Raw genomic sequence first — 16,690 nt, forward strand, 5'->3', positions numbered from 1 at the left:
GGCAAAAAGAAAAAAAGAAAGTAGAGTTAAGAGTCAGCAAGAGACTCAGGTCACACCTGATGCCAGAAACAGAAAAGGAAACCCGACGTCATGGCGAACAGGTTCCTTTGCTGGATCTCAGGTCCTGGGGCAAAGAAGTGGGGAGGCGGGGGTGGGGTGGGGGGTGTGGGGTGAGTTTGGAGATCCTGGATGTGGGGGAAGGGAGGGGCATGGGGGGGTACAGGAGGACATGCCGGTGTTTGGGAGGTGCAAGCCCTTGGCCAGACTCAGCTACTCGGAGCTCAGGAAGGGGGGGGTGGGGAGGTGGGGGGAGGGAGAGGGGTGCTGAGGGGTGGGGGTGTGTGAGGAGGTTTGGAGGGGGAGGGTTAGGGGGGTATGTGGAGGAGGGGAAGGGGAGAAGGGGGGAATCAGAGCGCCCCCTGGTGCTCATGTCTGGGCGCCGCACCCGGCTGGCATGGCGTGCAGGTTCCTGCGAACGAGGGTTCCTTGGGTGCTGTGCGCGCATGCGCCGATGATATTTGGGGGGGGGGGGGCTCAAGGTGGCACCGTGCGCGCATGCGCCGATGCGGGGAGGGGCGGGGGCAGGCTCCAGGGGGGCGCCGTGTGCGCGTGCGCCGATACCAAGGGCGGGCTCCAGGGGGCGCCGTGTGCGCGTGCGCCGATACCCGGGGCAGGCTCCAGGGGGCGCCGTGTGCGCGTGCGCCGATACCAGGGGCGGGCTCCAGGGGGCGCCGTGTGCGCGTGCGCCGATACCAGGGGCGGGCTCCAGGGGGCGCCGTGCGCGCGTGCGCCGGTACCAGGGGCGGGCTCCAGGGGGCGCCGTGCGCGCATGCGCCGATGCAGGGAGGGTGGGCGGCCTCCAGGGGGCGCCGTGCGCAGGCGCAGTGGGCACGGTCGGGCCGTCGGCGGAGGATGGAGCCCCGGTACGGGACTCGCGACCCCCCCAGTCCGGCTCACCGGGAACCCCCGGCGCCCCACGCCCGGTTCCTGCTGCTGGTGGTGGTGGTGCTGCTGCTGCGTTGGCCCGCGGGTGAGCGGAGGGAGGGCGGGGGGGGGGCGGGGGGGGGCGGGGGGGGGCGGGGGGGTTCCCACCCCCTCCTGACCCCAGGCCCCTCCTGTCCGCTTGCAGGCGGCCTGGCCCCCCGCGCCCCCCGCGCCCCCCCCCGCCGCCGCCTGCGCCCCCAATGCCAGCTGCGCCCCGCCGCCCCCGCGGGCCCCGCAGGAAGCCTCCACGCCGGCCGCCGCGGGGCTGCGGTCCACGGCCCGCGCCCACAGCCCGCGCCCCTGTGAGTCCCCGCGGGCCCCCCGGGGAGGGCGGGCTGGGAGCGTGGCCTAGCACGCGTGAGGCCCTGGGTTCGAGTCCCCAGCGCCGCAGACACAGAAAACGGCCAGAGGGGGCGCTGTGGCTCAGGTGGCAGAGTGCTAGCCTTGAGCAAAAAGAAGCCAGGGACAGAGCTCAGGCCCTGAGTCCAAGGCCCAGGACTGGCAGAGAGAGAGGGAGGGGTCCCCCCTCTAGAGAAGGGAAGAGGGGGGGTGGGTCTCGGCCGCAGAGGGCTTGAGAGGCCTGGCTGGAGTCGAGGGGCGGGGGCAGATTGTGGGCGAGTCTCTCCCCCCCCCCCACACTCAGGGCCCCAGGATGGGGGCCGGGGCGGGCGAGCGCCTCTGTGAAGGGCCCCCCTCCCTCTCCCCAGCCTGTGGCTTCTCCTACGAACGCGACACCACTCTCAGAGACCCCGAGGCCATGGCCAAGAGGTGGCCCTGGATGGTGAGCGTGCGGGCCAACAGCACGCACGTCTGCGCGGGCACCATCATCGCCTCCCAGTGGGTGCTGACCGCGGGTCACTGCTTGACCCAGTGAGTTGGGGGCCCCAAGGTGGGAATGGGTGCTGGGGGTGGGGTGGGGTGGGGGGGCCCCCCGTTCACTTCTGTGGCGCCTCCAGTCCTGCTCCCAGGCTTCACCTTGGCTCTGAAGGAGGTGGAGGCTTGAGCGCCCTGCAGGTTTCCTTCCTAGAGTGGGGGCGGGGGGTACGGCGTGTGGACTGTGCCCACACTTTGCCCTCTTTCCTGCCCTTCAGTGCCATCAAGGTCATTGCTTGGCAAAGGCATGGAGTCCCTGCCTTTGGCTACTTCCTCCTGCCCTACGTCTTTAACTCCACCCTTTTTGTTCACTTATTGGGTCATCCTGCTGTCAATCAACCCTGTGGGGGGGGGCATGTGTGTGCATGAACCCTCGTGCCAGTCCCGGGGCTCGAACGCAGGGCCTCAGGGCAAGGCTGACGCCCTACCGCGTGGAGCCCCAGCACCACTTGTGGTTCTTGAGTGGTTCGTTGGGAGATGAGAGTCTCATGGGGACTTCTCTGCCCAAGCCGGCTTCGAACCGGGGATCTTCTGATCTCAGCCTCCCTCCCCGAGTAGCTAGGATGACAGGCTCCGCCCTTCTCTCGACTCGCCTGTCTCCCCCACCTTTCCCCCCCCCCCCCGAGACCCGACATGAACTACACCGTGCGAGTGGGCAGCCCGTGGCTCGACGAGGTGACGGAGAAGACCGTCGACCTCCAGGTGCTGCAGGTCATCGTGCACCGGAGGTTCCGGCCCGCGCGGTACTGGTCCTGGGTGGGCACGTCCAACAACATTGGGCTCCTCAAGCTCCAGCGCCCGCTCAAGTACGACGACCACGTGTGGCCCATCTGCCTGCCGGGCCTGGAGTTCGAGGTGGAGGATAAATCCGTCTGCGCCGTCACGGGCTGGGGCTACCCCAGGGCCGTCGGTGAGTCACAGCTTTCCCCACGCCAGGGAGGCAAGGGGGTGGGGGGGAGAGAGAGGACTTGGTGCCCTCGGGGATGTGGATTCTCGGGGGGTACGTTGATCTTGCTGGTCAAGCGGGGCTTGAACTCAGGACCCAGGTGCTGCCCCCGAGCTGACGTGCTCAAAGCGAGCGCCCTGGTTTTTCTAGCGGTTCATTGGAGATGAGAGTCTGATGGATTTTCCCGCCCGGGGTTGGTTTTGAACTGTGATCCTCGGATCTCAGCCCTCCTTGAGTAAGCTAGGATGACAGGCGTGAGCCACCACACCGGACTTCGGTCCTTTTTTTCTTAACTGTATTTTTTTTTTATCTTACTGTGGTTATTATTTCTTCAGATATAAAACGGTGGGTTTTTTGGTGGGGGTGGGGCTGGCTGTGACCAGCGATTCTCCCATGTCTGCCTACCAAGTCGCTGATATTACAGGTGGCAGCTACCATGCCAGTCTCAAGGCATAGCCGGGGGTGGGGGTGGGGGCGGTCGATGGCTCTGCTCTGTGGCTGCCGTGCGGCACACAAAGTGGACAGGGTGGGGGGCGGGGGGGGGAGCAGAGGGATGGCACCAAGTGACGGAGGCAAGACTCGGTCGACGTCGGAAACAGACAAGCCAAGGCTAAGCGCGGCTTTGCGGCCCAGGCGCGCTGCCCCAGTTCCGGACCATCCAGGAGAGGGAAGTGGTCATCTTGAACAGCCAGAAGTGCGAGGACTTCTACCACAGGTCGGCCAAGATCCCGTCCCTGGTCCGAATCATCACCCCCCAGATGATCTGCGTCTCCGACATCAACAGGGAGAAGTTCTGCTACGTGAGCAACCCCGGAGCCTCTTCTCCTCGCCCCAAGGGGTGGCGGTGGGGTGCAGGGGGCAGAGGAGAGAGAAGGGTCACCACCGAGGGGACCCGGGAAGACGCAGAGCTGAAGTTGGGGGTGGGGACCGGAAGGCCGGGGGGAACCGGGTGAGGATGGAGGTTGGAGGCGAGGGAGGAAATGGGAGAAGTGGGAAGGCAAGGTAGAGGGAGGGTGTCCTTTAATGGGGGGGCGGGGGGGGCTCCTCCCCCAAGGTCTGGAGTAACAACAACTAGAGATACTGAGTCGTGCGTGACCTTGCCTTCCTTGATCCTCCTCCCTTCACTTCTTGTTGTTGTTGCTTTGTGTGGGTCCTGGGGCTTGAACTCATAGCCTAGGCGTTTGTGCCACAGCTCCCCTTCTGGCTCTTTATATTCCCACCGCCCCCCCCCCCCACCCGCCTCCGGTTGTTCCTTGGCGAGAAGAGTCACAGAGACTTTCCTGCCTGGAGCTGCCTTTGAGCCTCCATCCTCGATCCTCAGACCCCAGCCTCCTGAGTAGCTAGGGTGACAGATAGGAGAGAATGGGGTAAGAGTGAGTGTCCTACTGTGTCGAGCCACAGCCCCACTTCTGGGGTTTATTTTTTTTTTCCTAGTGGTTCGTTGGAGACAAGAGTCTCCCAGACTTTCCCTGCCCGGGCTGGCTTTGAACTGTGATCCTCAGATCTCAGCCTCCGGAGTAGCTAGGATGACAGGCGAGAGCCACCGGCACCGGACTGCAGCCCTTTTAAAATCTTATTGATTTATTTTACTTGAGTTATTATTTCTTCAGATATAAAGCTGGGGGCGGGGTGGGGTGGGGGCGTAGGGCTGGGGCCGGCCGTGAACGGTCCTCCTCCCACGTCTGCCTACCAAGTGGCTGGGATGACAGCCGTGAGCCCCCCATTCCCCCCCCCCCCCCGCCCCGGCCGGGGCCCTGGCCCTGGCCCCTGACCCTTCCATAACAGCGCTGCCGCCTCTGCAGGAGACCACGGGCGAGCCGTTGGCCTGCAGCTCCGATGACTCCTGGTATCTGGTGGGACTGGTGAGCTGGGGTGCCGGCTGCCACAAGACCGACTCCCCGCCCATCTTCCTGAAAGTCTCTGCCTACCAGTCGTGGATCTGGGACCGCATGAGCGGGCAGCCCCTGGCCCTGCCGGCCCCGTCCAGGGCCCTGTTCCTGGCTCTCCCGCTGTCCCTTGGCCTCCTGGAGGCTCTGTGACACCGGGTCCGTCCCCACCCCCCCAGCCCTCCCTCCCCTCCCCTCCCCAGCCCCGAGTGCGCCATGTACGCCCGGCTCTCGATTAAACAGTCAGTTTCCCCACGTCTCGTCCTTTGCAGGCCTCGGGCAGCTGGTGTAGCTCAGAGTAGTAGAGCGCTGACCTTGAGCACAGCGAGGCTCAGGGAACCGTGCTCGGGCCCCGAGTTCAAGCCCCCGGGGACCCAGCGCATCTGCTGGGTCGGGGGGTTCTTCTGTTGTTGGGGGCTCCCTCAGCCCACCAAGGCCTGGGGCTGTCCCCCAGGCAGCCGGAGCCTTGCCTCGGGCGACCCAGAGGCCCCGCAGCCCCCCCTGGCTGGCAGGAAGCGCGGGTGGGCCGTGGCGGGCCACCCCGTGCGCACAGCGGGACAGGGCCTCGGTTTCCCCTGCGCTCGCGGCTCCCGTGGCCCGTCGGTGAGCTCGAGAGCGCAGGCACCCGAACGTCTGGGCGAGGGCTCCGGCTCCGCCAGCCGCCGCGTTAAGGTCTCGGCCGCGTCCCTCATTTCTCCCCCTTCTTCTTCTTGGCTTCGTTCTTCTCGTCCTCCTCTACCTTGATGGCCACCGTGTCCACGCTGTCCTTCTTCTTCTTCTTCTTCTCCTCTGTGGGTAGGGACAGCGGGTCAGAACGCAGCGGCGGCACGGGCTCCCACGCGCCGCTTCCGGAGACGCACGGACGGGCGGGCGGGTGGGTGGAATCGGGGATTCCATCTCCAGCCGGCCACCCCGAAACCGGAAGTGGCGCCGTGGCTCTCAAGCCGCAGAGCGCCCACCCCGAGCACCAGGAGGCTCAGAGACAGCGCTCAGGCCCTGCGTTCAAGCCCCGCACCCGACAGACCGTGATGAGACACACTGACCTCGTGGGCGTCCCTGCCCCTGCGCCGGCTTCAAACCCTGATCACCACCTCTCAGCCTCCTGAGTAGGTGTGAGCAGGTGTGAGCAGGTGTGAGCAGATGGCCCAGCTGGGTCCTGCTGCCGGCAGGTGGAGGACAGCTGAACTGGGGAACTGGCCGGCTCAGCCCCGGCGTCTTACCCACCTCCCGGGATTTCTGTGAGCTCATTAAGGGGGGGTACGGTCTCGAGCTTGTCCGTGTACATCTTGGCTGCCTTTCTCTGGAGGTACCGGGCCTCGATCTCTTTCCGGGTGCGTGGAACTCGGCAGTTGAAGACACAGCATAAGGTGATGACTGTGAAGAAAACGTAGCAGGGTGGGCTGGAGCTGAGGCATAGTGGGGTGTGTGTGTGTGTGTGTGTGTGTGTGTGTGTGTGTGTGTGTGTGTTGGTACCGGGGCTTGAACTCAGGGCCTTGGCTAGCACCCTGCCACGGGAGCCATACCCCCCCCTTTTACTTCTGAGCTGGCTTTGAACGGCAATCCTCAGATCTCAGCCCCCTCAGTAGCTGGGATTACAGGTGTGAGCTTCAGTGCTCAATTATTTGGAAGTAAGAGTGTCCTATTTTTATCTTGCACTGGCCCTGGAATTAGGTCGTCAAAGCCGTGGACCTGGGGGCGGGGGGCGGGGGGGAGTGTCTGTCTGAAGATACCAGATGCCCGAGGGCAAGATGGGAGGAGGGACTTAGGTCATGGCTCTTAATGATTGATTCTCGGAGCCATCCTGTATTTTCGACCCACGCCTCTGGGTTGGTACCTTGTCCGTGGCAGGTTTCCCGTCCGAGGCTCCTGAGAGCAAAGCCAGAGCTGCCTCAGACACCCCAAGGGACATGGCCATGCCCCTTCTCGACTTGCCCGTGGACAAGCCTGGGCCCCCCTCAGGCTGTGGGAAGGAAGGAACCAGACCTTGTCCTGGGGTGTTGGTCTCAAAAAGAGACACAGTTATTCCAGGAGTTGGTTTTCCGGCGCGTAGCAGTCGCACCCACACCCACTGGGCCCAGGGTACGGGGCGGGCTTTGCCTGGTTCTGGGCAGGGCAGGTTAGAGCTGGGGCTGGGCTGAGTTTATTTTTCTAAGGCCCCCACAGTCTGACCACCTTGGCCCTCGCCCGAGGGGAGAGATGTGGAACTGTGGGACTGGTTTCTATTATAAATCGGACGACAGACAACAACACTTCCTGGCAAAAAGCTTGGGGGGGTTCGAAGGGGCCCAGGCAGGAAACACTAGGCCTATTTTAGGGGGAAGTAGAGCAGATCTGTGTAGCTTGGTTGGAGGAGCACCCTCTGGGATCAGTGTGTGTGTGTGTGTGTGTGTGTGTGGTACATTGGTGATAAGAATCTCCCTGCCCAGGCTGGCTTTGAACTGCCATCTTCAGGTCCCATCCTCCTGATTAGCTAAGGATGACAGGCTTGAGCTACCGCCGCTAGATCTTGAACTCAGGACCCCCGCGGGCACCGTCCCTTGAGCATCTCAAGGCTAGCGCTCTACCACTTGAGCCACAGCGCCACTTCCGGCTTCTCCTATATATGTGGTGCTGAGGAATGGAACCCAGGGCTTCATGCCTGCTAGGCAGGCGAGCGCTCTGCCACTGAGCCACATTCCCACCCCTGTGGTGCTAGATCTTACGTGCAAACCTTCGTGTCCCTATGCAAGGAAGATGACCCACCCGCAGGGCTTATCCGAGTCTTCCTGTGGAGCCTCATGCCCACCCCCCTTGCCTGGAGAGCCTGGCAGCCACTCCAGCTAGCCTGTGTTTCAAGCAGCGCTCTCTCTCTCTCTCTCTCTCTCTCTCTGTCTCCATTTTCCAAATCGAGACCCTCACTCTGACAGGAAGGCAGAGGGGTTCAGGCCAAGCCTGGGACTTTGCGGCTGGAAATTCCCCGAAGCGGGGGGCGGGGGGGGCTCACTTAAATCACCCAGCTATGCAGGAGGCTGAGATTGGAGACTCATAGGTTTGAAGGCAGACTGAGCAGGGGAAAAAAAAGAAATCAGTGAGACTCTCACCTCCAACGAACCAGCAAAATGCTGGGAGTGGAGGTATGGCTCAATGGTAGTGTGGGCGCTGGGGATAGGGCCTAGTGGCAAGAGCGCTCGCCTCGTATACTTGAAGCCCTGGGTTCGATTCCCCAGCATCACATAGACAGAAAACGGCCAGAAGTGGCGCTGTGGCTCAAGTGGCAGAGTGCTAGCCTTGAGCGGGAAGAAGCCAGGGACAGCGCTCAGGCCCTGAGTCCAAGCCCCAGGACTGGCCAAAAAATGGTAGTGTGCCAGCCTTGAAAAAAAAAGGCCGAGGGTTAGCACCAGGCCCTGAGTTCAAGCCCCTGTTGGGTCCCAAACAAAAACAGAAACAAACAAAAAACCCTGGAGAGCCGGCGGCTCCCGCCTGTCACCCTGGCTACTCAGGAGGCTGAGATCTGAGGATCACGGCTCAGAACCAGCGTGGGCAGGAAAATGGGGGGACAAACCAGCAAGAACCCGAAGGTTAGACGTATGGTAGCTCGCCAGCCTTGAGCGAAAATTAAAGAAGAGCCTAGCTAAGAGACAGTGCCTAGGCCCCGAGTTCAAGCCCTAGTGTTGCCACAGAGAGACAGAGAGAGAGAGAGAGAGAGAGAGAGAGAGGAAATAATGAAACACTCAGGTCCCAGCTGAGGACAGGGCCCTCTGCTCTGCATGGACACACGCGCGTGTAAGGCGCTCCTGGGAAATGGCATGCGACAAGACAGGGCTCCAAGCCCGGGAGAGACACATCTGCCACACATCTGGGCGCCTCTGGGTGGTGGCCTTGCTTGGGGGGGGGCCCCTGGGTATGTGGAGTTTCTGAACTGGCCCCGCTTCAAGAAAAGCTTTGGGGAGGCCAGCCAGCCATCGGGGGGGAAAAATGACACGTCTTCGATTTTAGCCCGGAGTCCCCTGTAATTACCGTAATTGCCCTGTGGCTGCCTCCTCGGGTCCGGTAGAGAAAAAAAAAAAAAGTTTGGGGTCACCACGGGCTTGTCAGCCATCCACACCGGGGGTGGGGGGGGTGGGGGGCGGAGGGGACGCTGTGTGGATTGGATGAGGAGGTGCCAGAAACCACGACGGCGGCGGGGGGGGCCCCCTCTGTGGGCGCGCGGCCTGTTTATACTGCCCGGAATTGCTGCTCTCGAGGCCCCAGGGTGGGGTCTGTAAGGGGGTTGGAGGGGGGACGGGGCGGGGGGGGCGGCGGGGGGGAGGGTGTCGAGGGGGGATTTAGGGGGTGCTGGGCCGGGGAACGCGGGGTACTCACTGATGGACAGCACGAAGAGCGAAAAGATGCCCACCACGTGCCATAGGCGCATGTCCCAGAACACCACGGTCTCCTTGGTCAGTGGAGGGGGCTTGGGCTTGGGGGGGGCTGTGCTGGGCTAGTGGGGGGGGGTCGAGAGAGAGAGAGAGAGAGAGAGAGAGAAAGTGAGCCGAGGTAGAGGCCAGCCCGAGAGGCCCCAAGTGTCACTAAGGCCCCAAGTCTTACGATTTCACAACTTCCTAAAATTCTGTTTTATTTTGGGGGTGGGGGGTGGGGGGCATTTTCCCCACCAGCACCCCTAGACCTCGGGAGGGTCCGGGTTGATTGTTTTTGTGCCAGTCCTGGGCTTGAACTATGTCTTTGCCGTCCCGAGCTCTCTCGCTCGAGGTCGGCTAGCGCTCCGCCACGTTGAGCCCTCGCTTCCTGTTTCCCGGGGGGGGGGGGTGGGGTGGAGAGGGGGGTTCACTGGAGATGAGAGGTCTCACGGGCTTCCCTGCCCCGGCTGGCTTTGAACCGCGCTCCTCGGATCTCAGCCTGCTGAGGACCTGGGATGATTAGGCCCGGGCCACCCGCTGCCCGGCTTAGGTTCCTGGTTTCGGACAAGATGGCCCCAAATCCGGAGGAAATAAGCCTAGACGGCCTGTCCCAGCCGAAGCTGAAGCCCCAGTGTCATCCGCCCAAGCCGCCCCGCCACCCACAGGTGGCCGGGAAAGGTTGGGGTGTGTTGGGGGGGGGGGGGAGTCTTAGGACCAAGGCTAGAGGCCAGGCCGGGCCTGCGGTGCCCTGGTGGGCTGGTTTTGGCCTTGGTGTTTGCCTCCCCAGACTCAGATGCTCGGTCACCTTCGCCGTGCCACGTGGGTGGCTTTATTTCAAAGTCACTGCCCAGAAGGCGGCCTAATTACCCCAGGACCCACGTGGGCCTGGGTACAGTAGCATAATCCACCGGCGACACCTGGAGGCCAGGCCGTGTAAACGCAGCTGTACCGGAACGCAGCCAATCACCTTCTTCCTTTGGGTGTTGACCCGCCTCGTTACCCCCGCAGGGTCTGATAGGGGCAGGGCTCTTCCCCCCACGGTTTAGGGGCTCACCATCATGCCTTGGGTTTTTTTTTTTCTTCCTTCTTTCCAGTCCTGGGGCTCGAACTCGGGGCCTGGGCACTGTCCCTTGAGCTTCTTTTTGCTCAAGGCTAGCACTCTGCCACTTGAGCCACAGCGCCACTTCTGGCCATTTTCTGCATATGTGGTGCTGGGGAATCGAACCCAGGGCCTCATGTATATGAGGCAGGCACTCTTGCCACTAGGCCATATCCCCAGCCCCCATTCCTTCTTTCTGATGGGGTGCTTGGGCGGGGGGAGCAGGCAATAGCCAGGCCCCTCGGCTCTGCCTCTTTGAGAGCCTACAGCAGGATGGGGGGGTTGGGTTGGGCAGAGACACGGATCCCAGCCTGGCTCCTCTCTCCAGTGCTCCCCGGAGGAAGACACCGGGCCTCGCTCTGGCCGGGGACAGAGGCCGGGCATCACGGCCCCCAAATGTCCTCTGACGCCTTGGGAGATGAGTTCTTGCAGTGGAAGAATGCTGAGCTTCAACCCCTCCAACCCCCAGTGCCCCCCGCAACCCAGGCCAGCTCGGTTCCTCTCCCCAGCCGGTGAAGGGCCCAAGGCGTCTCCACGGGGCCCCGGCCAGCCCGGCTCCCCTTACAGAGACACCGGAGGAGCCAGCGACACACGAGATGCCAGCCAGCGGCCGCCCGGCTCCGCCTCCCCTCCCCACCCCACCCCCGGCAGCCTGGACGGGCCACCCTGGCCTGCCCCCTCAGATCCAGCTCAGAGCTGTGCCCTCCCAGGCCCAGAACTGGGCTCCGTCTTCCTCATCTTGTGCCGTCCCTTGGAGGCTGAGCCCCACCCAACCCCCACCCCGGGAGCCTCGCTCGAACCTCCGTCCCCTGTACTCTGCCTGCCCTGGCCTCCATCCCTCACTCCACCCTGGCCTTTGCTCTCGGGCCTTTCCTCCCTGGCCTTACATTTTGTTACCTCCAGGAATGGGGGGCTGGGGGGGAGACCAGAGAAACTGCAGATGGATCCCCAGTTAGGCTTTGGTACCCAAGCCCTACCTCTGAGGCTATTTCCTCTAAGAGTACCCCAAGAAGTTTTTAGTCCCACCCTCTGTGTGTCTCCCCTGCCCGCCCCCCGCCCCCAATCCTGCATGAAACCAAAGACCAGGTGACAAGTCACGCCTGGCATCTTAGCTACTCAGGAGGCTGAGACCCGAGGATCGTGGTTCGAAATCAGCCTGGGCAGGAAAAGCCCACGCGGCTCTTTAAGGAATCCCCTCCCGCCCCCCCCCCCCCCCCAGCCAGAAGTAGAACTGTGGGCTCAAGTGGTAGAGCACTGGCCTTGGGGCAAAAATAAAAAATAAAACTCAGGGACAGACAGCGCCCAGGTCCTAAGTTCAAGCCTAAGTACTGTCTCCCCCGCCCCAACAAAAATTAAAAAACCCCAACGTGAGCTGATGGGTAGGGGTTGTATCTGCCATCAGCCCCCCCCCAAACCCCGCCCCGTTGGACTGAGTCCCTTAGATCTGAAGAGGAACGTCCCTAAAATGGGGTGCTAAGACTCAAGCGAGGACTAAGTCCCAAAGGGGCTGGGGGACGCCCCAGGGGGTCGGATCGCCTCAGGTCCTCTTTCCCCCACCCCCAATCGACCTTCCTACGCCCTCCTCCTCCCTCCCAGCCGGTCTCACCTCCACCAGCTGGGCGGCCGCCCGGGCTAGGCACGTCCCCAGCATGGCGCTGCCCAGCGCCCAGAGCCTCCCCGAGCCTGGCCATGGCCGGGCCATCTCCACCGCCGCCGCCGCCGCTGGGTACCCACGGCTGCCGGGCTGGGCCGCAGGGGGCCCCTGGCAGGTGGCAGGGTGTGGTGGGGGGGGGGAGGAGGAGCCAGCATCAATTATTCATCCTCAGGGTTAAGTTCCTCTCCAGGATCGTCCTCTCCGTGGGGCGCGGGGAGGGGCGGCCAGACTCCCAGACTCCACCCACCCCTATCTCCATCCCTCCATCCACGGACTCCTCCGAGATACAGGCCCCGGGCTGGGGGATGGGGGGGTGGGGGGAGTGGGAAGAGGAGAGGACGGGTGAGAGGCAAAACCCTTCCTCATCAACAGGTTTCCCCCCTTCCTCACTCCAGCCTCAGTTTCTCCTGGTGGATCACGTGGAGAGGGTTGGAATCTGCTGATCTCAGAAGCCCTTCCCGTGCTGACCTTCCAAATTAAGGGGGGAAAATAAAATGGTCCTGGACTTGGATGGGTGGTGGTGGGGGGTGTTGGGGGGGGGGCTGGGCAGAAGCAGGCAGGTCGCCATGGCGACAGGCGCTCAGGGATGTCCGTGGCTGGCTTCCTGCCCAGAAATGGCTCTCTGGTCACTCTGAATACCAGAACTGGAGAGAGGGGAATGGTGTGTGCGGCCCGTGACCGGCGTCATGGTAGGTTCTGGAAAGAGCCAGCATCTTTTCCGGTATAGCAAGCCCTTGGGAGGGCTGGAGGGTCCGTTTTCTGATCCTACTGGCTCCGCGTCTGCCCTTGTCTGAGCCTTGACACTGACTTTAAACTTCCTCCTTCCTCTTTCCCCCCTCCCCTCTCTCTCTCTCTCTCTCTCTCTCTCTCTCTCTCTCTTCTTTCTTGCTAGTCCTGGGCCTTGAAATTAGAACCTAGGCACTGTCCCTTAACTTTTGTGTGTGTGTGGGGGGGGGGGGGGTCAGTTGTGGGCTTGAACTCAGGGCTAAGCTTTCTGTGCTCAAGGCTAGCAGCGCTCTGCCACTTTGAGCCCCAGCACCACATCGAGTTTCCTGGAAGTTCATCGGAGATAAGAGTCTCCCAGATTTTCCTGCCTGGGCTGGCTTCAAACCGTGATCTTCCCATCTCAAGTCTCTCGAGTAGCTGGGATTACAGGCGTGAGCACCTGGCCTGCTTCCCGTTCTTACCACATTGCCTTATGCCCTGCACCGCATCCCCAACGGTGTCCATCAATCCCTAGCCGGGGGGGAGGGAGCTCCGGGTCCTAGGCTTGACTCCAGCCTGGCTCCCTTAAAAGGCAGTGTCCCTCCCTCCCTGCCTGGTGGCACAGGCGCTGGCCCACAGAAGACTGCTTGTCTCTCTCATACTATTTTTAGCGCCTGTGAGTTTCCTGTAGGGACCTCATCCAGACTCCAGGGCCTTTTGGGTGGGAGGTTAGAAGCCAAGAAAAGTGGGCAATGAGCCGGGTGCTGGCAACGCTCACGCCTGTCATCCTAGCTACTCAGGAGGCTGAGATCTGAGGATCGGGATTCGGAGGGAAGTCCATGAAACTCTCCCCTCCAACGAACCACCAACGTGCTGGAGATGTCGCGCAAACGGTAGACTGCAATAAAGACCCTCAGGGACAGCACCCGGGCCCTGGACTGAAGTCCCGGGACCAGCCTAGAAACACTTCTCCTTTGCAGCCCGACTCCCTGAAACTTGGGATTTAATTCTGGGGCTCAAGGTGGGGGTTCATGTCCGTTGTGGACTTTGCCTGGAGCAGGAGTGGGACACAGAGGCTGGGCCTGCTGGGAGCTGGCTGTCCTTGAACTTGTTGGCCCTAGGCCCAGCTAAGAATAGCGCAGGGGCCAGGGCCAAACCTGGGCATGGGTGACCAAATGCGTGTGTGCCAAGATACTGATGTGTAGGGGATTGTGTTGTGGTCTGCTTCCTGAGCGCCTCCATGGGACTCTTCGTGTCTCCAGAATCACAGGTGCCAGTCGGGCACTGGCGGCTCACGCCCGCCCGTCATCCCAGCTACTCAGGAGGCTGAGATCTGAGGATCGCGGTTCAAAGCCAAGCCCGGACAGGAAAGTCCGTGAGATGCTTATCTCCAGTGAATCACCAGAAAACTGGAAGTAGCGCCGGGACTCTAAGTGGTAGAGCGCTAGCCTTGAGCAAAAGAGCTCAGGGACAGCGCCCAGGCCCCTGAGTTCAAGCCCGGGGACTGGCAAATTAAAAAAAAAAGAGAGGTTCAGTAAGTGAGGGTTCACGGGGCACAGGTTAGCCCACACAGGCCTGCGGTCTCTGAGCCGGCCTGGGTCTGCAGGACTTGACACCCCCATCCGTAAGGGACTGGGGGGGGGTGGCTTTGGGTTGCAAAGGGATCAAGAGCAGGTTGACCCAGTAAAGTCAGTTCTCTGCGCACCACCAGGAACCCGGAGGCCCTGACCCGGTCCCCAGCCAGGAACAAGGAGGGAAAGGCTGGGCAGATCTTGCCCCATTTTGCAGATAATAAAAACCGGCTTTGCAGCCGGAGCGGAGAGACAGCCGCCGGCGGCTCCGGGCCTGTCACCCTCGCTCCTCGGGAGGCGGAGATCTCGAGGGTGGGTGGTTTCGAGCCGGTTCCCAGCAGGGGAAAAAAAAAAACCCAGCACTCGGCTGAGGGCTGGCGGGGGTGATCGGTGCTGAGTCCTCCGCCCCAGGGGTTCCGAGGCCCGGGGGCCGAGTGGACCGCACCGAGGTCAGCGCGCTGCCCGCGGGCGGCGGGGCGTGGCCTCCGGGAGGGGCGGGGCCAGCCGGGGCAGAGCCGCCGCCAATGGGAAGGCCCCGGGGTGCCCGGCGGGGGCGGGGCCGGCGGGAGGGGCGGGGCCAGCCGGGGCAGAGCCGCCGCCAATGGGAAGGCCCGGGGTGCCCGGCGGGGGCGGGGCCTCCTGGAGGGGCGGGGCCAGCCGGGGCAGAGCCGCCGCCAATGGGAAGGCCCGGGGTGCCCGGTGGGGGCGGGGCCGGCGGGAGGGGCTGCCAATGGGAAGGGCGTAGTCTCCAGCCGGGCGGGGGGAGGAGCCCGCGGGAAGGGGCGTGGCCGCACGGGGAGGGTCGGCCAATGGGAAGGGGCGTGCTCCTCCCCGGAGGGGCGTGGCCAGCCGGCAGGGCGGGGCGGATGCCGCCGGCGGGCGGGCGGGCTCGGGGATGGCCGCGGCGCGCAGGTGAGGAGGGCGGGGTGCTTCCCGCCGGGTGTGGGGGGCGGGGGGCACCGGCGGCGGCGGGATCGGCTCTGCCCCGCGCACCCCGCAGCCAGGTGGGGCGCGGGCGGGGACCGGGGACGCGGGGGATCGATCGCCTGTCCCGGGGCGAGGAGGTTTCCCCTCCGCCTCTGGAGCCGGGGCGCTGCTCCCGACGGCTGGGGCGGGCGGGGTGGGGTGGGGCGGGGCGGGGCGGGGCGGGGTACGAGGGCCCCCACTCGGGGCCCACCCCGCTCTATACTTGGCATCTGGGACCGAAGAAGGCGTGGGGGGGGTGGTGGACTGGGAGCAGAAGGGGGGGGCAGACGTCCAGGGTAAGAGGGGAGGTGGTGGAAGGGCACTTGTGGTGGCGTGGGGGGCGAGGGGGAGGGCGTCTCTGCACTGGCCCCTGCCTGCATCGGAATGGGGGGACCCCCCCCCCAGGGCAGCCTAGAATGAAGATTGGTAGTGGCAGTACGACCAGGATATATAGATATATATAATCAGAGTGGGGTGCCAAGAGGAGGTGACCTGAGAGCCCCCCCGCCCCCCACCCCTCTGGTGGTCACCCTGTCCCCCGGGGCGGGGGGGGACCCCTAATGTGGCTCGATCCCTCCGGAAGGCAGCCACCGACGGCTGTGTAGACGGGCACCCGGTGGGACCGTGGCCGCTGACTCACCTGTGCAGGCCACAACCAGCCGCCTCTGTCTGGGGCCCCGCCCCCGGTGAGCCCCACCTTCCCAAGTCCTGTCTGTGAGCTTTCTGGGCTCAAGGCTACAGCACTCTAGCACTTGAACCCTAGCTCCACTCCTGGCTTTTGTTCTTGTTGTTGTTGTTGCCGCTGTTCATTGGAGAGAGGAGAGTCTTACAAACTTGTCCTTCCCCAGCTGGCTTTGAACCTAGATCCTCCTGAGTAGCTAGGATGACAGGCATGAGGCCCCTCTGCCGTACCCCTCTTCCCCACCGCAGTAGCTTGAGAAGCTCTGTTCTAGTGGAATCCTCCTGTCACCAGGAGGCGATAAAATCCCAGACTGGAACGGAGCTGAGGGATAAACTGGGGTGTGACCGAGCTGGGGAACCTCTCCTGCCGCCGATGGGTGGGGTCCTGGACCCGGGGGTGGGGTGGGGATTCAAAGCCGTGGGAACAGGCTTGCCCCACGATGTTTCCGGAAACATCGGTGAGGTCCCAAGTGACTCTCGTGTCATCCTGACCTCTTCCTGGACTCTTCTGGACTGCCTGAACTTAGCCTCGAGCCCCCTACGTGACCCCCCCAGGGGCTGCGGCCACTTCCCCCTTCTGCCTCTCCCTCCCAGAACCGCACGCTTCCCCACAACGGAATTGGAGGCAGGAAAGGTGGGGCAGGAATGTCTGGGCTCGGGGCCAGAGTCCTGAGGACGCCTCTCCACTAGGTTCTGGACCCCAAAGTCGTAAGCCCTGTCGGGGGTCTCTAGGGCTCCATAGCCCCCTTGGGGTAGGTTTGGGGAGGGCTGAGACCCCTTCCCAGCCCCCCAGCCCATTTGCTTTTCTCTATCTGCCTAAGCTACCTGCCCATTGGCTGCTCTGTTGCCGGCTCCCGCCCCACCCCGGGCTGCTATTTTCACTGGCTCTCCATGTTAGGAACTTGGAGAGAAGCTTCCGGACTTTCAAAGCCAAAACAACAACAAAAAC

At 63.3% G+C, this 16,690-nt stretch overlaps 2 protein-coding genes across 2 annotated transcripts; one reads left to right on the forward strand and one right to left on the reverse strand.

The window, feature by feature from the left end:
* Window positions 1-912: 912 nt before the first annotated feature.
* Prss50 (serine protease 50) lies at window positions 913-4,842 on the forward strand. Its single transcript, XM_048334454.1, has 6 exons — window positions 913-1,026; window positions 1,130-1,286; window positions 1,692-1,854; window positions 2,484-2,767; window positions 3,437-3,603; window positions 4,606-4,842. The coding sequence occupies exons 1-6, from the start codon at window positions 913-915 to the stop codon at window positions 4,840-4,842; spliced, it is 1,122 nt and encodes a 373-aa protein (XP_048190411.1).
* Window positions 4,843-5,377: 535 nt separating this feature from the next.
* Window positions 5,378-11,866, reverse strand: Tmie (transmembrane inner ear). The gene is made up of 4 exons (XM_048334421.1): window positions 11,771-11,866; window positions 9,031-9,148; window positions 5,914-6,063; window positions 5,378-5,478 (listed from the first exon to the last, which is right to left on the reverse strand). The coding sequence occupies exons 1-4, from the start codon at window positions 11,864-11,866 to the stop codon at window positions 5,378-5,380; spliced, it is 465 nt and encodes a 154-aa protein (XP_048190378.1).
* Between the last annotated feature and the right edge of the window lie 4,824 nt (window positions 11,867-16,690).

Source organism: Perognathus longimembris, chromosome 26, assembly GCF_023159225.1.
Source record: "Perognathus longimembris pacificus isolate PPM17 chromosome 26, ASM2315922v1, whole genome shotgun sequence".
Lineage (NCBI taxonomy): Eukaryota > Metazoa > Chordata > Mammalia > Rodentia > Heteromyidae > Perognathus > Perognathus longimembris.

What these genes read in the sequence shown, in the direction of transcription:
- Prss50 (XM_048334454.1), top strand. Translation starts at nt 913, where the DNA reads ATGGAGCCCCGGTACGGGACTCGCGACCCCCCCAGTCCGGCTCACCGG. An exon ending in CGCCCACAGCCCGCGCCCCT is followed by an intron (nt 1,287 to 1,691) that starts GTGAGTCCCCGC and finishes CCCTCTCCCCAG; the next exon opens with CCTGTGGCTTCTCCTACGAA. An exon ending in ACAGGGAGAAGTTCTGCTAC is followed by an intron (nt 3,604 to 4,605) that starts GTGAGCAACCCC and finishes CCGCCTCTGCAG; the next exon opens with GAGACCACGGGCGAGCCGTT.
- Tmie (XM_048334421.1), bottom strand. Translation starts at nt 11,866, where the DNA reads ATGGCCCGGCCATGGCCAGGCTCGGGGAGGCTCTGGGCGCTGGGCAGC. An exon ending in CGGCCGCCCAGCTGGTGGAG is followed by an intron (nt 9,149 to 11,770) that starts GTGAGACCGGCT and finishes CCCCCCCACTAG; the next exon opens with CCCAGCACAGCCCCCCCCAA. An exon ending in GCTCACAGAAATCCCGGGAG is followed by an intron (nt 5,479 to 5,913) that starts GTGGGTAAGACG and finishes CCCTACCCACAG; the next exon opens with AGGAGAAGAAGAAGAAGAAG.